At 32.0% G+C, this 22351-nt stretch overlaps 3 protein-coding genes across 5 annotated transcripts; all 3 read right to left on the bottom strand.

Annotated features, from left to right (window-relative positions):
* Positions 1 to 15621: 15621 nt before the first annotated feature.
* On the bottom strand, positions 15622 to 18020 carry LOC112281381 (auxin-responsive protein SAUR72). The gene has a single exon (XM_024517813.3). The coding sequence runs from the start codon at positions 16644 to 16646 to the stop codon at positions 16179 to 16181; it is 468 nt and encodes a 155-aa protein (XP_024373581.1). The 5' UTR covers positions 16647 to 18020; the 3' UTR covers positions 15622 to 16178.
* Positions 18021 to 18909: 889 nt separating this feature from the next.
* On the bottom strand, positions 18910 to 19593 carry LOC112281382 (protein SMALL AUXIN UP-REGULATED RNA 12-like). Its single transcript, XM_024517814.3, has one exon. The coding sequence runs from the start codon at positions 19591 to 19593 to the stop codon at positions 19150 to 19152; it is 444 nt and encodes a 147-aa protein (XP_024373582.1). The 3' UTR covers positions 18910 to 19149.
* Positions 18910 to 21282, bottom strand: LOC112281379 (uncharacterized). Of its 3 annotated transcripts, none has more exons than XM_024517810.3 (2): positions 20316 to 20814; positions 18910 to 19785 (listed from the first exon to the last, which is right to left on the bottom strand). In XM_024517810.3, exons 1-2 carry the CDS (start codon positions 20797 to 20799, stop codon positions 19664 to 19666), a joined length of 606 nt encoding a protein of 201 aa, XP_024373578.1. In that variant the 5' UTR covers positions 20800 to 20814; the 3' UTR covers positions 18910 to 19663. The 3 variants fall into 3 exon arrangements, with proteins under 3 accessions (XP_024373578.1, XP_024373579.1, XP_090105811.1); XM_024517811.3 differs by having other exon boundaries at positions 18910 to 19790; positions 20321 to 20814; XM_090249685.1 differs by having other exon boundaries at positions 19655 to 19790; positions 20316 to 21282.
* Positions 21283 to 22351: the final 1069 nt, after the last annotated feature.

Genomic DNA, 22351 nt, shown 5'->3' with positions numbered 1-22351 from the left:
ATTATTTTAAAATAATCTTGTTTTATAATTTATAAAATAATAATAATAAATTATTTATAAAATAATAATTTTAAAATAATTTTTTTTTATAAATTCAGTTATATATTACTATAAAGTAGACATGGAAACAATTAATAAAAATAATTATTCTTTAAAATTTATTTTTTAAAAAAACTATATACTTTAAAGATAAAAAAGAAATGATAGTATTACTTAACACATTTATTTATTCAAAATTTACATAAAAAATTGGCTATAATATATTAAAGAAGCTATAAAGAAAAAATAAAGAAGATTTTTTAGCTTTAATAAAGAATTTACCTTCTTGTTATAGAATTTTTATTAGTTGATTATAAAAATATGGAATTATCTTATAATCTTCAATCATAGATTTAATATAAAAAAGAAGATTTATAAAAGATATAAATTTAATTTTAAAAAGATAATTAATCTTATGTGTAATTTATTTCATAATAATAGTAAAGAATCTCTTATAGAAGAATTTAAAAGTATTCAATTTCTAAAATTAAAAAATTAAAAAATTAAATTTATTGATAATTTTTATTATTTATATTATAATAATCTATTTTATTTTATTATAGACTAGTTTTTTTGAATACTTATAGAAAAAAAGAGTTTTATAGAATAATATAATATAGTTATGAAGTGGAATAGATTTTATATAGTAACTAACTTAATAGCAAAAAAGGAATCAAATTCAAGGTTAGCTTAGCATATGTATTAAAAATCTAAAGCTTTTACCAATTATAAAAGATATAAAAATAAATTTTAATTATTTATTTACATAAAAAATTTATATCACAAAAAATTCAAGGTTATAGTAATTTAATTATTAATCTTATGAAATAAAAGTTAGATCTAGATACTAATTACTAAAAGAACAATTGGTCAAATAATTCTTAAATCAATCTCTATTTATATAGGTTAAGTAGCATGTTGTATTTAATAAGAACATAATTTTAATTCTTCCAATCTCACAAATAAATATTAGCTGATATATAGGACTTAAAGATGAGTCATATTATTTATTATAGATTTAAATAACTTCAAAAAAAATATAAAATAATTATATTATTTTAACAAGAATTACATAATTTTTTTATTTATCATGAAATTGCTAGTAAAAAATATAAAGAAAGGATTCTTAAAAGTGTTGCAAAAAAAGCTAATTAAGTATTAGAGCTTATATATTTAAACATATGTAATCTAATGCAAGTTAAAACTTATTTTTTTTTTAGATTATCCACAATTATTATAGATGGTTTATTTAGATTTTTATAATTTATTTTTACCTAATGAAATGTGAATAAGTATTTAATAACTTTACATATTATAAAAACCTTGTAGATAATCAAACATATCATAAAGTAAAAGTATTAAGATAATATTGTAGAGGTGAATATTTATCTAATAAATTCAAAGTTTTTTTCTTTCTAAAGGGCATCAAAAAAAATATATACAATAGCCTGTAGACCAAAACAAAATGATCTGCAAACAATATTGTTCATGGTATGATATGAATAATTGCTTAAATTGATATGGAAAAAAGCCTTCATAGTACCAAATTTTCAACAAAATAAAAGTCTAATCAAAGCTAAAAGTATTTATGAAATTCCATGTGATATAAAGTTTAGAAGACAACTTGGTTTATTATACTTAAAAAATACTTTAAAAAAAAAAAAAAAAAAAACTACTATTATTAAAATCTATAGAGTTGATTATCTTATAATTAATTATAAGAATATTTTTTGACTTGATAAGTATATATTTTAAAATAATCTGAGATAATTGATGAAAATAAAACATTCTACATTCTTGGAAACATTATTCTTGAAAATTAAAAACAATGCTAGATAATTTTATATTAAAAAATATTTAACTTTTAAACTTAAATAATATAGTATACTAAATTTTAAACTTTTACATATACTTATGCTATCTAATCTAAAATTAAGTAATATAAACTCACCTTCTATTAAAACAAAATATGATCTTATTAATAATTATTTTATTTTTAAATAATATGTAGCTTGATAATTATCCATAAAAATTAAAGATAAGATTTTGTGTATAATTAGCAGCTTAATTTAATATCTTTTCAACCTTGGACTATAAAATATTAAAACTCAAGAAAATAATGCAATATGTAAAAGATATACTCAACTTTGGTATTAAATACTAACAAAAATTCCAAAAGATATTTTCTTTAGTTTCTTGAATGCTTATTAAGACATGGATAAATTTTTTTAAAACTTAAAATTTTATTGTTATTTATTTTTGGCTAAAAGAGTCATTTTATAGAGTAATTAAAAATAACAAAGTATTTTTTTTAATAGTATCCAAATATGTAACCTTAACAAAAAAAATAAATAAATAAAGTTGTTTGATTATAAAAATACTTAGATAAATTAAGATATTTCTAATCTAATTCTACTATGTATTTTTATACTATAGTTAAAATAAAATTAAATTAAGTAAAAATATTAAGTATCATTCATACATTAATGTGTTGATACTCAATATTATTTTACAAAATACAAATTTCTTGCTTAAATTTTTTAATTAAGTTATTTTTTAACCTACAAAATAATTATTGATATACTGATTAAATCTTTATCTTAAGATGAATATGAGCATTACATATTCAATTTAGATATATTTTTTCTTTCAAACCTAAAATTCATGCCTTAGTGATATACATGCAATTATGTATTTTTTCAAGATACTTTCTTCACGCTTGCTAAAGTATTTTTAAATAGTATATCTATAATTATAACTTTTATTTGCCTTAGAGTAGGATATATGTTTGATATATAAAATATTAAAAATTAAGTAAATAATATTTAAAATATTTTTAAAATAATATTATTATTTTTATGCAAATCAATTAAATAAGTATATCTAGCTGTCAAAGACATGAATCTTAAATAAATAAAAAATCAATATATTCTTGTGTCACTTAAACAGAATAGATATTTATTCAAAATTAATATAATATTGAAACTCAAATTCCTTTTATAAAAAATAAGAAGATTAGAAAGTCTTGAAACAAGATTAAGGATTAGAAAGCCATTGATAAGAGTAAAGAAGGCTTCACTCTTACCTTCATATATTCTATCTAACTAGGAGCTATGTGGCAATGTTTTATAGGATCTCTAACATGTTTTGTATCTTAACTTACAAGGTATGTTTTCTATACGTGCACCACATAATTATCTTGTACTACAAGCTACCAACATGTGTTATACATGGCTAACTTGTTGGCCAAGTTTTTAACCTATCAATCAACTATAAATCTATTTAAAGTCAAAGTCACATCTATGAAGCTTTTAGGAAGCTTTTATAGAAGATATTATCAAATTAATCTATTTTAATTTAATTTTATCTATTTATATTATCCAAATAATTATTAAAATAAATAAATAAATATATATATATATATATATATATATATATATATCCATAAAAATAGCATGAATTTTAAAAGAAATAATTTAATATTTTTTAATATATACACAATCTTATTATAAATAAAAAATTAAGATTTATATAAAAAATAAAAGTACAAAGTGTAAGATGTAAAACTAGTATAAAATGAACTTGCACAAACAATTTGGTTAAAGATGTTATTCTTGACATTACTACTTTAAATAGTATTTAGTTTTAAACCTCAAGTTGTTTCCATTACCAAGTCAATGTTGTAATATTGAAAAAACATTTGAAATGAAAGATACAAAAGTTTGTCAATTAGTTAAGAATAAAAACTACAAATTTGATTAAATTGCTTTTAAGATGAGAATATTAACAACTTGTCTAAAATTCAAATAGTAATAAGAGAACTATATAACAAATAGTGTTTTTAAATCACAATCCAAATCTAATTGCATTAATTATAGAGATGTATTATATTAATGCCAAAAGATATATTAGAATATTTGATAAAAATAAATGATAGATGAATATTAATTAATATACTAGTAGAAGTATTAGATATGCTATAATAGTTTAGTGTGTTAATTAATATATAATTTATAAATAGTTATATTAATATTAAAGGATATAATTCTTTATGAAAAGATACATATTAAAAGTATAAATAAAGAACTTATAACTATATTATCAATAAAATATTATTTACTTGATATTTTATATAGATTTCTCAACTTTAATAATTTCACACATTACTAGTATTTTTTTTAAAAATAAAATAAAATATGGTAGCTTTTAAATATAAATAATATTTTTAATTAGAGTAATATGTTAGAACACTCTTATATATTAAATGCATAAAGTGCAATATATTAAATTAGATATTTATAGGTTTAGAAACCAATAAATTGTATTGCTAACTTAGATATTTATTACATTACAATACTCAGTAGAAGTATCATTGCTCTTAAATCTATCAATTTATTATAGATTTTATATTTAGATTTTGTACAAGAATATATGAAGTTAATTAAAGCTTTTTACCATAGATTTAATATAGAGCTATAATATTAGATCAATTTAATGGCATAAAAAAATAAAGATATATTTTATATACTTATTAAAAAAAATCTTAACTACATTGTCAATATTATTGTTTTTTACAACCCATTTAACACTTGAAGTAAAAATTATTATAAATAATGCTATTATACTCTTATTCTAAATATTATTTTTTATTATCATCAGTTTAAATATGAATAGTTTTAAATTCATAAAAAAATATAAATGTAGAAACAAGCAGAACTTTACAACATAAAACTTTGTACTTGTATTATATTTTATTGACCCTTGTATTATTTAATAAAGATAATTACTATTTAAAGAATATATTTACAAATTATCTTTAATATATATATATATATATATATATTTCTTAAATCATTTAAAAAAATAACAATGAATCTTTTTGATTTAGCTGGCCTTTTAGAATCTAGGTTTTCATTCCAAAAAGCTTTATAACATACATGTTTTTAATATTAATTTTGAATCCTAAAGGATCACTTTTTCAAAAAAAATGTCATATACTTGAATATGTTATGAAAAATATTTGAGCCAAGTAATCAATAAATATCAAAATAGTGGTTGAACCAATGGTAGAAGAGCTGAAAGTTCATATCAGCCACCACTATGTACAATTATCCACTTAAATCGTAAAACAATTTAAAATTGTTAGCAGAATCGATATCAAATGCAATCATTGTACAATTTTTGCAAATTCAAAGTAATAAAACTTAAAAATAGGACCCGAAAGTTTCAATTATTATGTAAGATTTTGAAGATATTTATTTACTTATTTATTTTCAGTTAGTCCAAGTTGAAGGAAAAAAACAAGAAAAAAACAATAAAACTAATGCTAAACAGATACGTGGATATTCCAAATCCTACAAAAGTTTGATCTGTAGATTTGAATGCAAGTTGATACGTGACATGCAGTAAGAAATTGGTACGAAACATCAAAATAGTTACGAATTCAAGCATGAAAACAAGTGGCGACGGCTTCATGTGAAAGCTCAAGCTTCCCAACAATGCAGTTTGTTAACGAGGTATAAATTCTCGAACAGTTGACAAAATCGATGTGGGTGAAGATGGAGCTGCGTCGACACCAACAAGGCACTGCATCAGAGGATCAGGGTAAGCTCGGTGAGGAATCCATCAGCTCACGACGCCATGGCTTATGGCCTTTGTTCCTAGAATAGATGTGGGTCAAGGAAATGCTTTCCCTCCACTCGATCATACAACTGCTGTGATGATTCCTCGAAAATTGCAGTGCTTCAGCATGCTACAATCCTGTGTTACATCTTCCCAGACGATCAGGACTCGAGCTCCACCAGATGATCGACTTGTTTCGATCAACTTGCAATTTCTTAAACGAGCAAAGTGTCTGAGTTCTGTTCCGAGACAGTTGTGTTGTTCGATTACAGGCGCTCCAGCTCAGAGAGATCATTGCATGATCCAGCGCAAGTAACCGAGTAATCAACAGCAGGGAAAAACAGTAGGTTTCCACTGTGTAGCAGTTCTCGTAGAGTTGCGAGCTCTTGATTTTTCCCTGGCCCATCTTCGTAAGGTCTACCGTTCGCTCAAGTCTACCCACACGAACCACACGTTTCGTGGCATTCAGTGCCACGTTACCTAGATCGGTACGCGAAACATCTCGGTAGTGGTCATGAACATCCACGCGTTCTGTGAGGGCGTATGAACACGCATTGTTCAAGGTATGGATATTTAAGGAAGCTGGTGTTTTCTGATTGGTCGGAGTTCTCTCTTGCGCTGATTCTTTAAACGGTGGTTTTGGAAAATTCTTGAGGCTCTTGTTCTCCAGTTTCAAGACGAATTTTTTTCTCTTCGCGAAGAACGTCGCATTACTACTCATGAAGCGATACAGAGAGGTGCAACTATACTGGACAAAAATCAAACAAAGGTATGAAGCTTCACAAAGCCATAAAGGATCAACATCCTCGAACTCCAATTCATACAACAGATTAGGATCATCTGGGTAGTTCCAACCCAATTTTTGGCCAACAAAACCTCAGTCACACCGACAATAAGCACAAGTTGGAAGTATGTATCAGCCTCGGTTCAAAGCCCAGGGATCCAAAACTCCTAGAATCAAGATTTGCAACTTTTGTGGAGAATCCGGCCACTTGGAACGAGAATGCAACATAAAGGCGCTCGTTGATTGTGCCAAGGACTGAGAGCACCAATTGTTACAAAATTGGCAAACCAGCAGCATGGATGGCCAAATACATCAACAGGAGATAGAAGAAATTCCAATCCCGGGCAGTGAGCACGACCACTACCCACGTCAAGAACTCAAAGCGTATAAGGTAGCTGACGCTTGTTTTTCTCAGTTAGAAGTGAATTCAGTAGAGTTTGGGCATGAAATGATACTTGAATTCTAGGGCATCCAACCATATCAGTGACAATCAAAGTGAGTTCTCATTATTAAATTCTTCAAATGGTCATTGGGTTTGTTCCTCAATAAGTCATAGCCATGGAATTACAAGAATTGATAACGTAGCCATGATTAATAAGTCTGGAGAAATTAAATCCATTGAGATTTTTTTTTTTTTTTCTTGTCGGATATTGTCAAAAATCTCATTTTTGACGATTATGTAGCAAACAAAATATGAGTCTTGAATTTGTAGCTTAGGGGTGTTATATTTGGCATAGAAAAGATCATTACTTTATAGCTTATATCAAACAAGATACAAGCAACAATCTTTATCAATTTAATCTTGTTATAGTACAACTTAGTAGATTGGAGAAATTGGTGCCAACAAACACATAATCCATCAAAGTACTTATGTGTAACTATGAATATATCATTCAAGCCAAGATTTGGTATGTGTATTGTTGTATTGTGGTTTAGCTACTATGTATATATATATATATATATATATTTAATATACAATTTATTATATAATGTAATGAAAGACACATTATTACATTTTAATTAGTCACAAAATATGGTTAGATTACTACTTTGAAGTAGTTGGTTTAAAAAGACTATTATTGAGGTTGATTTTATGTTAATAATAGTTTTATATATTTAGAACCACCTTTATTAGACATTGGTGAGTCTTAAAATCTTCTTTTATTTCTTTTATTTGGTGTTTAGAGTATATATTATATAGATCCTATAAGATAAAGAGTTTGAGAGGGATTTTCATAACAAAAGGAACAATTAGAGCATCTATATGAAAGAATGGAGATAGATGATAAAAATCTCCATTGCCATTGGCTAAAAGGCATGCCCAATGGACTTCAAGGAGGCTGCTTGAGGCCTTATTAGAAATTATGATTACTCTTTTAAGGTGATTTGAACTTTGAAGGCTAGGATCATAGAGTTTAGGATTTGGCTACGGTTTTGGTACAAATTTTGCATGATTTGGACTTTATATAGAAGAAATATAGGTGCTCAAAGTTAAGGTGTTGGTTTTATACCTACTGTCACTCTTTTGGACAAAATGTGAGTGTATAGAAAACAATGAAGGATTGGCAACTAAGGTTGGAGAGAGCACGTTTTTTACTACAATTTTTACATATTATTTAATGAATTCTAAGTTGGAATAAAAGAGTTATAAGAAGTTGAAATCAACACTTACAATCTAAAGACAATAAATGACTTGATTTACTAGTAGTTGTATTTTTAGCTATATCTTGAGCAATTTGATAAGATTTTGGCTATAAATTTCTAAGAATGTATTTTATTATGTTAATAAACTTTATACAAAATTTTTGTAGTATTTTGAGTATGGATTTTTGAGATATAGAAAAAATAGTATCCAGATGCTTGTAAATTAGGATTTAAAGCATCTACTAGGATTTTTAAGATACAATACAATCTATGATAGATTTGTAATTCATATTTTTTTGGTTAAGCTTAAAGATAAATTCTACATTATTTATAAATTTGAGAAAAATTGAATAGTTGGATTAGAAGATATGAATTTCTAAAGTTTGGAGAGAAAAAATCCTTTGTGGAAGAAAAATAATTTGAAAGGATTTTACAATAGTTTAGACATTTTATGGAAAGTAAAGGAATTTTTAGGAGCTAAGACTATATATATATATATATATATATATATAGTAAAGATGGAAATATGGAGCTATGGAAAAATTATGATATAAGGATGGATATTTTTAAGAAGATTATGGATTTTCTTTGAGCTTATGAAAAATCAAACTTATCAACAAATAGTTAGTTATGATTTGATATAGCAAAGGATGTTAGGATATTTTTAGATGCTTTAGAAAGCCTTATGTATTAAGCTTCTCAAATATAAAAAAAAAAATTTAATAGAATATCTTTTGATACTATTATATTTCTTTGGCCTCTATAATAAGAATATTTCACTTATTGGAACTTATTCAATAAGTTAAAATTAAACTTCCTACAGCTAGATATCTCATGTATTCCCAAATAGAAAATCATGTCATACAACAGTGCCTAGATTACTATTACACTTAAGGTTTTTATAAGATGATTTCTTATAATGTCATACTAAAACTTCTCTCTTTTTAGATATCATTGTTGCCTTGTAAAATCTACTTTTTAGACAAATACAAGAAAAAAAGATTTCTAAGATTACCTAATACAAAGCCTCTCAAATTCTTAAAATAGTTTATTTTGACATATATGGCTCTTTTAAAGAAAAATTGCTAGATGGAATATATTACTTTTTCATCTTAAATAATGACTACTCCAAAAAAATGTGGACATACTTTATATTACACAAAAGCAATACATTTGAAAAAATTTGACATTTCAAAGCCAATGTCAAAAATCTCAATTGATAAAAGATTTGAATATTTTATATCAATAATAGAAGAAAATAACTCTTACTAATTTAAAAATTATCTTAAAGCATTTAGTATATTGCAAGAGATCATACATCCTTATATCCCATATTCCAACACCATTGTAGGGTGTTGGAATTGATCTTTCAAGGACATCATTCAATGCTTCTTCTTTAAAAAGAAACTTCTAATAAGGCATTGGAGAGAAGCCGTTTAAAAAAAAATTATAATCTTAAATATTCTAATATTAAAATCAAGCTACAATAAGACTTTAGATAAATTATTTTTTATATAAAATCCTTTATGCATCATTTTTATATTTTTGAGGCCATTACATATATCTACAAACAAATTTCTTATCAATCTAAATTAAATTGACATTCTAAGTTGAATATTTTATTAAATTGTGATATTGAGATCAAAGAATATTTGTGTTTTTATCTATTTAGTAATATCATCTTTATGTCCATCAATGTCCAAATTATAGAAGATAAATTAGTGATGCTAGAAAATAAACATCTAATATATCTATTATTTATAGAAGAACAACCACTAAAAATTCTACATCCCATGATGCATGTCTCAATTTCATATACTATGCCTATTTTATAAGATCCATTATATCTATCCAACTTTCAATACAACAACTTGTATCATCCTCCTACATTTTTAGAATTGGTACCTTTGTTTAATAGCTTCTTTCACAATTCTTCATATAAAGATCTTATCTTTTTATTAGTTTTATAATCCTAAAATGCCACATTATTCAAACCATATATATACCATCATTGCTCAATCTTGCCATCTGCATTGTCAATACCACCATATGTTACATTATCTATTACTTTAATACTAACAATTTTAATTCTTATACAACAAATAGAATAAGTAAAATAACCTCTAATTAATTTAGATGACTGCTTTACATATGCTAAAGTTTTTGTTGCAATAATGGAAGAATAAAAAAATATATCTTTTCCAAAAGCCACTCAAATTTTTCACTAGTACCAAGTAATGGAGTCCAAATTGCAATTGAAATACAAAAATCAGATGTGGTTATTGATTTTGCTACCTTTAAGTAAGCTTCTAATTATAGCTTATTAAATTTTCAAACTTAAATTTGGAATTGATGGCATTCACATCCTTTGTAAGATCCACATTATAGCCCAAGGGTTATAATAACATTATATTTACTACTAAGAGATATTTATATCAATTATTTGATAAAAAAATATTGGCATGATAGCAGCATTAGTTACTCATAATTAACAGTACATTCACCAACTCAATATTTAAAGTGCATTTTTACTATCTACATGATATACATGGCAAAGTTATTTTATTACTTTGTGTTGATAATATAAAGATCACATAGAATTCAGTGGATTTATAATTGAGCTTAAAAAACAACTCCACGTCAAAAAATTTATGACAGACTTAGATCCTATATATTGATTCTTTAGCATAGAATATACTAAAGATAATATAAGACTTTTACTACATCAAATATAGTATGTTTATCAATTTTTCAAAGAATTTAAGATAGAAGCATTCAACCTTTTATACATCCCATTCAACAAAAGAGTCAAACTGCATAGAGATATCAATACTTTGCAATATCACATAAATATATATTGTGCTATGATTGATCAACTCTATTAGTTGATTAAAACTTGTCCTAATATAATTTTTGTTGTTAGTTCCTATTACCACAACATAAATGTTTCATAACAAATACATCTTTAAGTTGCTTATAGCATTTGATATTACATCTATAAATATCTTTTTTTCAACTTTTTTTATAAAGTTGAGAAAAAAAGTTACCTTTTGAATTTTTTGGATGTAGAATTTATACAAGATCCTAACAATCACATCTCTATATTAGTATACTTATTCTTTCTTCAAATCATGCTTATCTCATAGAATTCATATAATCAAACATCAATAATAAGATCATCATATAAATCCAAATATTGTGTAATCTTAAATAATACATATGAAGTAATATAGCTATAAAGATTATTAAAAGAATTTTATATCTTAAATATAAGACCAATCATCTTAAGATAAAATAACTAATGCATAATTAAGATTTCATACAATCATATATTCTAAGGTAAAATAATTTAAAATTAATTAACAATTAATAAGAAAAAAATAGATTCAAATATAATCAAAGTAATTTATATAAATATTCAAGAACAATCTATGCTAATCAAAGTATTGAAATTTTCCAAGTTTAAACTTGATATCGGCAAACTTAGTCTATAAAGTCTAGATCAATATTAATTACTTAAAAAAAAAATTACAGCTATTATATTTTTTAAAACCTTCAAATGAGCGCCTCCAAAAACCTATTCATGGTTCTTTGTGTTAAAGAAGCTAATTTATTTTACATCATAATGTTGCAAGAAGTGTAACAATAAGAAAAAATAAGGATTGTACTTCAAATTAAATATTTATTAGGAATATATTTTTAAAATATAAATTAATAGATTATAGAATAAATAGATGAAAAAATAGGAATAGAGAGATATTCCAACACCTCCTATTAGACATAGTTTTTGTCATCTTGTTTGGCTATTAAGAGATCATAGACAAGATTTGACAATTGCAAGAAGAAAGCCTTATGTATTTGCTCTTGTTGATCTTTTAGACTAACTTGATAAATATTTGACATATTTTTGAATGATTGGAGCATAGAAACAAGGCTTATTGGATCTCCAAACTTAAGGTGGATGAAGATATTAGAAAAATACAAGCCCTCTTTGACACTATGGAAACATTTATAATAAGTCTTGTCAAATTATTATTACAGCCTAATTCAAATTGGGTACAATTTAAAGGTTTAATTAGCATATTTATAGATTATTCTTAAATATTTGTATAGACTACTTTGATTATACATGAATCGATTTTTTACCTAATAAAGTACCAATTAATTTGAAAATATTTTGTCTTTTCATGAAATATGGAATTATGGGATGTTTTAATTCAACTTTGATTTTTGCACTTTAAGATGGTTGGTTCTAAACCTAAAGCTTGGAATTTTTATAATAGTTGATGCAATCATATAGCTTCACATGTATAATTTGTCAATACACAATATTTAGATTTATATAATAATCTTATTGTTGAGGTATGTTTGCAAGAGCTCTATGAGATGGGTGTACTTTTTATACAGAATAGGTATGTAGATGTAGAAATGCAATCATTGGAATCATATATAAAATTTACATTTGAAAAGCCCGAAAGATGATTCTCATTCTCAACTTTATAGAAGATATTAAATGAGGAATGTTGGCATACAAAGCTCAAAATTATTTATTCAATCTAGAAATAGATTTGCTACAAGACAGTTATAAAATAATGACAAAGACCAATGGCAAAAGCTAAATCCGAGCAGGATTTGATTAACTAGTAAAGGTAGCTTACCATAACTTCATATAGAGAGGCATTGTAAGGTACAATGTCAATATTACTGCAAAATTTGTTGTCTTTATTGAATACTATGTAGACAAAATTAGAAGCTTTATGCTAAAGTTCTTTAGAAGTTGATGAGTATATGCAATCTAATAGAGAAGGAGATTGTGTGTACTATGGATGTCTTCAACTTCACAGAATTGGCAAATAGGCCCAAGATTTGTCATGGCAAAATCATAATAAAGTTTTTTTTTTGAATTCACCAATGAATATAAGTAAACTATCTATAATTTTGATATTATCAGTATAGATTTTTAATTCCATATATTTGTAGCATGGTAGCTTATCACCATTAAGTGTCATCTTTTTGAGAGATTTTTGATTGTGGCTCAAACAACATCATCCATGGATAGATCTATTTTGACTTCTTCTAATAGGTTGACTACTTCTTTCACAACCATCAAGAAATTATCCATGCTAGTACTATCATTTTTTTACATCATGAAGAACTTCTCTACTAGCAAGTGACTTTGAGGTCTATTGAATGCTTCATGCCTTTACTTGATTTTTGTCCAATACAGATGTACCTCTTTGTTTTGCATAACAGCACACAAAAGTGTATGTCGCACCTTGGATTAAGTACTTATTAGGAAGTTGTTCATAGAAACTAAACTAACAGACTATGGAGTGGGTGGATGAGAAGAGTAGGGGTGGACAGATGTTCCAACACTCTGAAGACGCACAAGAAGAGCAAGCTGTGACCAAGGTGTTGAAACCAATGTTCACACCCTACCCTTCTCATCCCCGTTAACGCAGTCTGTTACATTTGTCGTTTGGCATTTCGTTTATGAGTATTTAGCTCGAGGCTCTATGCTTCTGTTAAGTGTGCTGTTATGCTACCCGCAGTGGTACTGTGAGTTGGTTTTATTAAGCGCATTATAGTCGATGGTCTTTGAGAACCAAACTGGAAAGGGCAGGGCGCCTTGGATGTTGATGCACCTAAAGGAGAATTAAGTTGATGTGAGGACACTTGCATGCGACGTTGATGGAAGCAACTTCTCTTCTTTTTTTCAATATTCATTGAAAGTGTGCACTCATGGTCAGAAGGCGCAGATGATGTTGGATGTCCTACAAGGTTAAACCACTCTGTCAAACTTATTATTTCTTCGGTGCGAGCCCAAAAATCTAAGGCACCGTCCAATCGATACCTCGTCAATCGAACAAGGGAAGGTAAGGGTTGGTGTGGTCCAAATCTACTTCAGTCAGGGTTCAGAAAGAGAATGAGGATGACCAGGAGATTGATAAGGCTGAAAGTAAGGTACCTTTAAATTCTGGTGCAACGTCTACAAATTCGTCTTTGCATTCTGTGCCCAGTAGAATGAGATCAAAACCAATTTGCAGCATGTTATTGGTTTTTTCACGTTCAGGGTCTATCGACATTCTTGTGTGAATAATTAGCAGATTTTGTATACCTCGTGAGCAATAAGCTACGCAAAATTATCTCGCCGTGTAAAACTTTAGTTAGTGTTTAGAGACTGTTCACGAGAGCAGATTTTGATGTACACATTTACTGACTGACGAACTCTCACAACCTTCCCTTTTTTTTATCCGCTCGTAGCTCTAATTTGCATATAGCGGAGGGCCAGAGCGATCTGTTTAATCAGATTCTCTAGAGATCTATGTGTGGTGCACAGTATTCATAAGCACTAATCGAGTTTGCGTGGTTTGTGACTCATCTTCGTGAGTTTTCCTTCTACTTGTGGCGCCTGGTTTGTGGGCTGCAGAATTATGGACTTTTTCTGTTCAGAGGGCAAATCTATTGTGCCGAATCCTAGTGGTTGCATTTGTGTGGATTTCTCTGTTCTTGGGGATCAGTGTGGCAAAGAATGAGCCCGGTGGAGGGATTTCAGTCCGAAGAGGGCCTCGCACTGAACCTTTTCAGACAAGAAGTCTACACCGACTTGTCACTACACGATGAGGACCAGAGGAATTCGAATCCGTGGTCAACCCCTCAATTGGCAACATCATCAATGTGTTCGATGCAAATGGATATGTCAAAGTAAAATCAGGTTGAGCAATCACATACGCAGCAATTTTCAACATTATATTTGAGCCACCCATTCTCCATTTCTAAGAAGTGATTAGGAACATTTCAACGCTGCTTGCAAGATTCATCTGGGGATTGTCGACTTCTGTCGGAGAGGTTGTCGATGGATATTGAGCGTCTGTAAACATGATTTTGTCGCAAGTTAAACTGTGACAAAATTGGGTTACATGAGTTGCTTTTCTGGGCATACACTGCATATTGCGGCATTCAGCATTAGGTAAGACATTGTGAGACTGAGGACCAAATATGTATACTTGACGACATTACTAGCCTTATCAACATGTCACCTAGATGTGTTGGTTACTTGGCTCTATGCCTTGATTAATGTAGAGAATAATTCCAAGATTCGAAGATCAAAAAACGGAATCTCTTCACCGATCTCCAGGCAATGCGGTGATATTTTTTCATGAATTGGATCTCTAACTTCGAGGACACAACCTAAGTAGCCGCTGCTGTAAAAGGACCATGCGAGGATGGGAGTTTATTATGCTAAGTGATTGGGAATATGCTTGAATGCACCTCATTTTCAACTGTGGAACATGCTGGGGATTACAGCAAGATGCCTCCGCTATTGCAGACGTATTTATTTTGAGATGTTTTTCTTTGTTCTTTCCATTTTCATATCCTTCGAGACTGAGGTGCGGCACAAAACCTCGTCATTGACAATCAATCGCACTCCACACCGCATCCAAGTTCATCGCGATCTTGAAGATACAGTTCAACAGCACTTAAACCAGCATTTGAGTAGGATGTGTAAAACCATGCATAGTATCAAAGAGTAATGAACGTGGCCATGTCATTTCTTTGACGAAGCGTTAAAATTGCTGGCCTCTCATACCAACCTTCCGTACACGAATTCTACATTGACTTGACCCGTTTGACAGGTACCGTTGGTCAAACCTATCGCTACTTCGGCAGGGAGTGCGTTACAGGTAAAATACCCTCGCCCTATGGCTGAACGAAGTGAAAGTAGAGCCAAATTTCGGCAACATCTTAGCCTAGTCAACAACTAAAGGCTCGGCAAGAGCCATCAAAATCTCTTTTGCACTTCACCTAACGAATATCTTATGGGTGGTATTTGAAATCCATACAATATGGCATAATTGTTGAGAGTCATTTCATGTATTCTAATCAAGAACCATCGTCAACATGAGAAAAGAAAACATCGGCAATAGCATGTTACACGAATGTCTGCCTCTATTTCTTTAGAGCTTCTGGGGTTTTGACGAAACCCAACAGCGGATAGATACTAGCTGCGTCCTAGTATGTCGATATGACATACATGGGTGATAAGAAATGTTTGTCTTATAAGCATTCAGTTCTCTATGAGAAAGAACTAAGCATCTCGCGGGTACGAATTCACGAAGAAGCAGGAGCAAGAGTTTACTTGATTTGTTTTTATGGACCACAAGAGGTTTTCGAAGTACGTAACGTCGCAAGCGATCGGCAACCCTCCTTTGTGCTCAAATCCATACTCCTCAGCAGACTTCTCCAGTAAAGCCTTGAACATTTGGTGCTTCAGGTAATCTGCACTGATGACAAATCTCTGCCTCTCGCACCCAACGTAAACGGCTAAGTAGCCCTCCGGCACATCTGAAGGGGGGGGATCTGGACACTCGTCATCCGATTCTACGTCGAATTGTCCTGATCGAGATAAGGAGGATCGTTTCCGTAAACTACCTCCAGACCTCGGAGAAGCCTCGTCGGAGCTGAGATTCTGGTATTGGTCGTTAGGGTTAACGATTCGGCTTTGAAACCTACGCACAGCGCGTTGCATCTTCTCTGACACTTTGCCTTTCGACATTGTCGGCTTAAGGAGCGAGCCAATTCGTGACAAGAGCAACAATAACTTGCTGCAAGGTACAATTAGACCAGCAAGTTCGTGAATCCGAGTAGCAGAACGGGAGGCAGCTACTCCAGGAACTACAGCATCGACATCTACATTCGGCCAATGTGATCCTGCTCCGCGAACAGCTCACTCACATGAACCGCCATCTCCTCGACAACTTACAACCCGATTGTTGCAAGCTGAGAAGCAACCAGTGCTGGAGATGAACGAGAGTTCAACTTCGCCAAACGCCTTCAAGACGCGAGAAACTACAGCGTGGATAACTTTCGGGATCGCAGCGTCAAGAAGAGGAGGTGATAGAAGGTTGAGAACATTGTTGGAGGATTACCGATAGCTTCCATGAGAGTGAGAAACATCACTTCGCAAAAAGCGTGAAGGATAAGGGAAGCCTTGTCATGATCCCCGGCGCCTGATAAGCTTAAGCCTGCTTGTAATTGTAAAAGCTCATAAAAGATGATAATCACATTGTCTCTGCTGGTTTGTGCTCGTGTTACAGCACAAGACGCAACAGAGACAACACCCAACGTCAGTCCGAATACAGAACTAAGGAGTCTGAAAAATATAGGAGATAATTGGAACGACGTAGCATCATGCACGCTTAAAATAGAAGCACCCTAAGGTCACCAGTCACGCAGTAGCACTATCTCCAAACACTTTTACCGAAACCAACACATAATCATCCCACTTCAGCACTCGACGAAGACAAGCTGAGAGGGACACTGGCACAAACGCCACACGCTACGTATCAGACAGGCGTCGACCGTCCAAAACTTTATGGACAAGACAGCGTAAGAGGCAATGCGATGATGCCCTCTCGCAAACGAAGCTGACTAAACTCGTTCTCTAAGATCAATCATCTCTTGATGCCACCAAAAAGAAAGGAAATTGCAGACCCCAAAATATAGTGAAAAACACCACCTCTCGGAACACAACCCCCTCCCAAAGGAAGTCTCGAAGAGACAGACACGAACACAGTTACATAATCGCGTCCCCGTTCCAACTGCAAACCAACAAAAAACAAAATAACCAACCTCCCCCACAAACCTACCACAGTACTTCTCGATCACCGTAATCCTACCAGTCCCCAATATCTCCCAAACTCCCACTTCCAAAAGCAAACTCTCGCCGATCAATCCGGTCACCGAAAACAGAAAACCGTAACCGGAACCGCCGTGTAAAAACTATCCATCCACAAGTGGTGGCGAAAAGGTCGATCTCAACCACCTAAAGGAGCTGAATGAAACGAGAGACTGAGAACCCAGCAGCCTGAGCATGAAACAACTGCTGGCAAGTGTGCGAGCCAGAGGCGAGCAATAACACGAGGATGGGTGGACGGAAAAGAGTTCGGAGTAAGATTCGCAGCGGCGTTCTTTACGGGACGAGCATGCCTGCTGTGCCAGAGCAGGAGACGCTGGGCCGTTGGATCCATCGTCGAAGCGCCTTCACCGTCACTGCCTGGTCCTACACTAGCTGTAGCTCCAGTGCTACTAGTGGTAGCTGATAGGTTGCCCAGGCATCTTGAGAGTCTTCACAGTCTGCTTCAAAAGAAGTTAGTGGGACCTGCTGGTGTCCAACAAGCATCTTGCCTGGGAACCATTTGTCAGTGCGGGTCCCTGAGGAGCTCCAACACGGTATCGTCGCCATAGCCACTAGCTACTGCCAGGGTCTTCTCATATGGATTTGGATAATTGCTGGGCTTGCGTCTTGTCGCGTGAGTCTGCTTACATGTGTATGGTATGTCCGAATTCAATAATCTCTATAAATGCAGCTCATTGTCACGATGCCAAGGGCTGTATGTTTGAATTAGTGAGCGTGTACCCCTTCAACGCTGCCTATTTCAAGCTTCTTGCGCTTGCAACCATTGGACCATGTGCAGCGCGCGCTGCAACTGCTTGTGGTGATAATTCAAGCTGTTCCCCCCTTTTTAAGAGATTCGATAGTTTGTTGAGTCTTGGCGTGCTCACTAGATTCACCATATCTAAATGTGGCGCACAATAACAAAAAAGAAAAGAAAAAAGCGTGCAGCTAAAGCAACGACTGGGACGGGGGATCATTCATGGAATAATCTTGTCAATATCACCGAAAGAGACTGCAGTGCATGTTAAAACATCTAATCTTGCATCAGGAAGACGAGAACGAAACGTTTCTCAATTAAGCGTTGTTGTGATTCTATCATTCATTTGTTCAAAGCGTCTGAGAGGGGTGCAAAAATCAGAAATTAATGTTGCAACGTGCTCCTTGCGGAACGGACCGTGTTCAATTCAGTAGGCCGATCCGCCAGTGTCGGCCGACCAAAGAGCTGTGCTCAATCACATTTGTGGCCGCACATTTATAAAATACCCATAAATAAATCACCCATTCATAAATATACTTCAGACTCTGAAACAGAATCCCACTGACAACTAGTCTGACTCCTCTGTCGTCGTCGTTTGGAAGCACGCTCGGTCAGAGTGGATTGTTAAAAGCTCTCGTCGGGACTACCCGACGTCTCCAGCTGCGACAGCAACTTCTCGAAGATCGCAGCTTCGCAATCAATTCGCAAACCGCCCTTGGTTTCAAACCCGTACTCTTCTTCACTTCTCCTCAGCAGTTCTCGAAACACTCGTGTGTAGAGAAAGCTTGCTTGGATGACAAACCTGCGCATCTCCGTGCCGACGTAGACGGCCAAGCAGCCTGAGGGAACGACTTTCGGTGCATCCTCTTCCCAGTAATCACGATTGGAGATGATTCCGCTCTCACTTGATCGGCTGGATCCACGACTTGACGACAATGTGAAAGATGTCGGTCTTCCAGAGCACTGCTTCAAGCTGCGGAGACTCCTATCCAACGCTTCTGAACCGTGCTTTGGTTCAACCCACATGTACTTCTGCACCAATCTTCCGCATATCTTCCAGGTTGTCATTGTGATTGGATCACGAAGGTGAAGTGGCAGACCAGAAGGCAGCAAGTAATGGTTGCGGTGACACAACCATCTAGTCAAACACTTCTTTTCTCACAGCCCTTGCCCCAAGACGAAGATACTGCGACAAATTGAGTTTGTTCGTCATCAACCCCTCTTCAGACAAAGATGAAGCTCTTTTAAACAGGGAATGGTCTGTGCTGTCCCAAAACAATTTGCAATTCGCGAAAATTAGAAGTAAAAGATGTATTCTCACTACCTGCCGCGAGAGTGGCTGGAAATGTCACAGATCAAGAGAAGACTACAGACCGTTCGACGAAGATTGCAAGTTAATGCACCAATACTGTCGGGACACTAACCAAGCTCTACAGCGGCGCCGCAATGCACACAAGGATAATTGAAAAATATGATTTCACAACGTTTAGGCGCAGACTAAACACATGGGTTGCTGAAGGAAAGCAAAACGTTCTAGTTGGGCACTTCGACTGAACCGATTGCTCAGTTCGCGCAACCTCACGAAATGAAGAACTCGAGGAACTCGATAAACGTAGGACGCACCGCAAGCATAGCATCACTCCCCACACACGCCACAAATACCATCAGGCTGCAAAGCTCCCGAGAGCAGGCTCCAGGAAACAAGCAAGTCTGTAAAAACTAGGGCGGATTCAGTCATGCACATGACGATGTGGACCGCGCATTTATATCCTAAGATTAGTGATCGTCACCTAACCAGTGATCAGGGCCCTTCTTCTTGTACTGCAAACCTTCAACAGCGCTCTCACTGCGCGCACTGTCCACTGGACGTGGTGAAAGGTGGCTTGTCTCTTGAATAGCAACTTCTATTGTACTGTGCACACTGTGACGTGTGGTTTTGTTTCCTTCTTTTGCCGTTGTGAGTGTGCTGGGTGAATTTGTTCGGACGACGAGACAAGTGACGAAGAAACGGAACAGCAGGCTTACGCAAACTGGACAATCTTGCACTAAGTCCAGGCTGATTTCCTCCCGCACTGCTACACTGTCACTACGACTCCACGTCGGTGCGGCAGCAGACAAGAGCTGGATTAGTAACGCCTTCAGATGCACTTCCACTCCACTTAACTTCACTCTGTCAGCTTCGACTCCTCCCCCCGCCCCTTCTCTCTCCATGAAATGCAGTGCGTCAGATCTCTTCCATCGCCTTGGAATATCCACTTTTTGTTCACCAGACATGCGTTGCACTTTTTCACTCTCGGCAGGAGGATGTCTAATTTCTCATGAATTCTCCAGCTCTCTAGCTGCGTCCTGATCTACTTGCTATAATCTGGTGATGTCATGGGAGTCATTTTGCATCCTACTAATTGAGAAGTTTAGAGGGAAATGTTCGCAAAACAATTGTGGGCAGTAGATGAGGAATAAGAGAAAGGTTATTGAATGGATAACTGATGCACTTTGTGGAAATTGAATTGGTTTTAGGAAAGAATTTTTTTCATGGGTTATTGATTTTGAAATTTGGGACAAGATTAGAGACAACTTTGTGTGGCTCTGTGTGCCTTAGTTGATATTCTTTAGAAATTATGTTCTATCTTTTTTCCTTGAGTTTAGCAAGTTATATTCTTTGAGAGAATTTATGTTGGCACTACATCAATGGTTTCTTGTTTCTCTAAAAAATTTCTATCCACCAATTCTTCTTTTGAGATACTCCCAAAAATATGGCCGAATCCACATTTGGAAAACTATGATTATTGTAGCACCTCAAAGTTTGATTCTTGAAAGGATTGGCTTTTGTCTTTGAATAAGAGATGTTAAAGTTTTTAAAAATTTACTTATGACATTAGGTGTTTATATTATAGTTTATCAAAAAAAAAAAAAAAAAAAAAAAAAAACAACAACAACAACAACAACAACAACAAAAATTGTATGATTCTTTTAGTATGCTTTCTATAATTTTTTGTTACATTTTAATAAAGAGCATCAATAGTTATTAAATTTTGGGTACATGGATTGGATCACATATTTTGGTGATAAGTATATTTTTCTAGATAAAAAAATTGATTAATGTCTCATAAAACATGTATAAAAATTGATATTATTTTTATTTACACTATTTAATTTTAAGTCTTGTGTTTGTAGTCAAATATCAATTCAATATAAATCCACTTCATAGCATCTCACCTATTTTTTGATGATATATTCAAATATATATTTATATAGATGTGTGCTAATCTTACAATAAAGATTAATTTTTCCTAACTATGATTGCATCTCCTCCTCTTTGTACTAGCATAGTTTGGTATCAACATTTGAGTTAATTTTAGTCTATTAGTCAATCATTTATAATATAAAGCTAATAAAAATTAATAAAATACTATCAAATCATTCATGAATTATTATTTTTATTTATTTTAATTTTATTTAATTAAAAATATGTAAAAAAATATATTTTTTGTCTAAATAAGAAATTATTGTAAAAAATCTAATAAAATAACCTATACAGTTCATAAATCTTGGATGATTGAGATCTTTGAAGAAAAATTAATACATTCTAATATATTTTAATATTTTAAGTAAATTATAAAAGTAATATCTAATGTGCTAATAGAATTAAAGTTTTATAGTAATAGAAAAAAATATCAAAAAATAATTTAAATGTTAGTTTTTATTTTTATTATTAAAATCACTAATATTTTTGAAATAAAATTAAATTTCTTTTAAAAGTATTCAAGTGAAATTTATAAATATATTTACAAATACATATATATATATATATATATATATATATATA

Source organism: Physcomitrium patens, chromosome 4 (assembly GCF_059467195.1).
Source record: "Physcomitrium patens ecotype Gransden chromosome 4, ASM5946719v1, whole genome shotgun sequence".
Lineage (NCBI taxonomy): Eukaryota > Viridiplantae > Streptophyta > Bryopsida > Funariales > Funariaceae > Physcomitrium > Physcomitrium patens.
The sequence above is the reverse complement of the archived record's forward strand: the minus strand, read 5'-3'. Positions and strand labels throughout refer to the sequence as shown.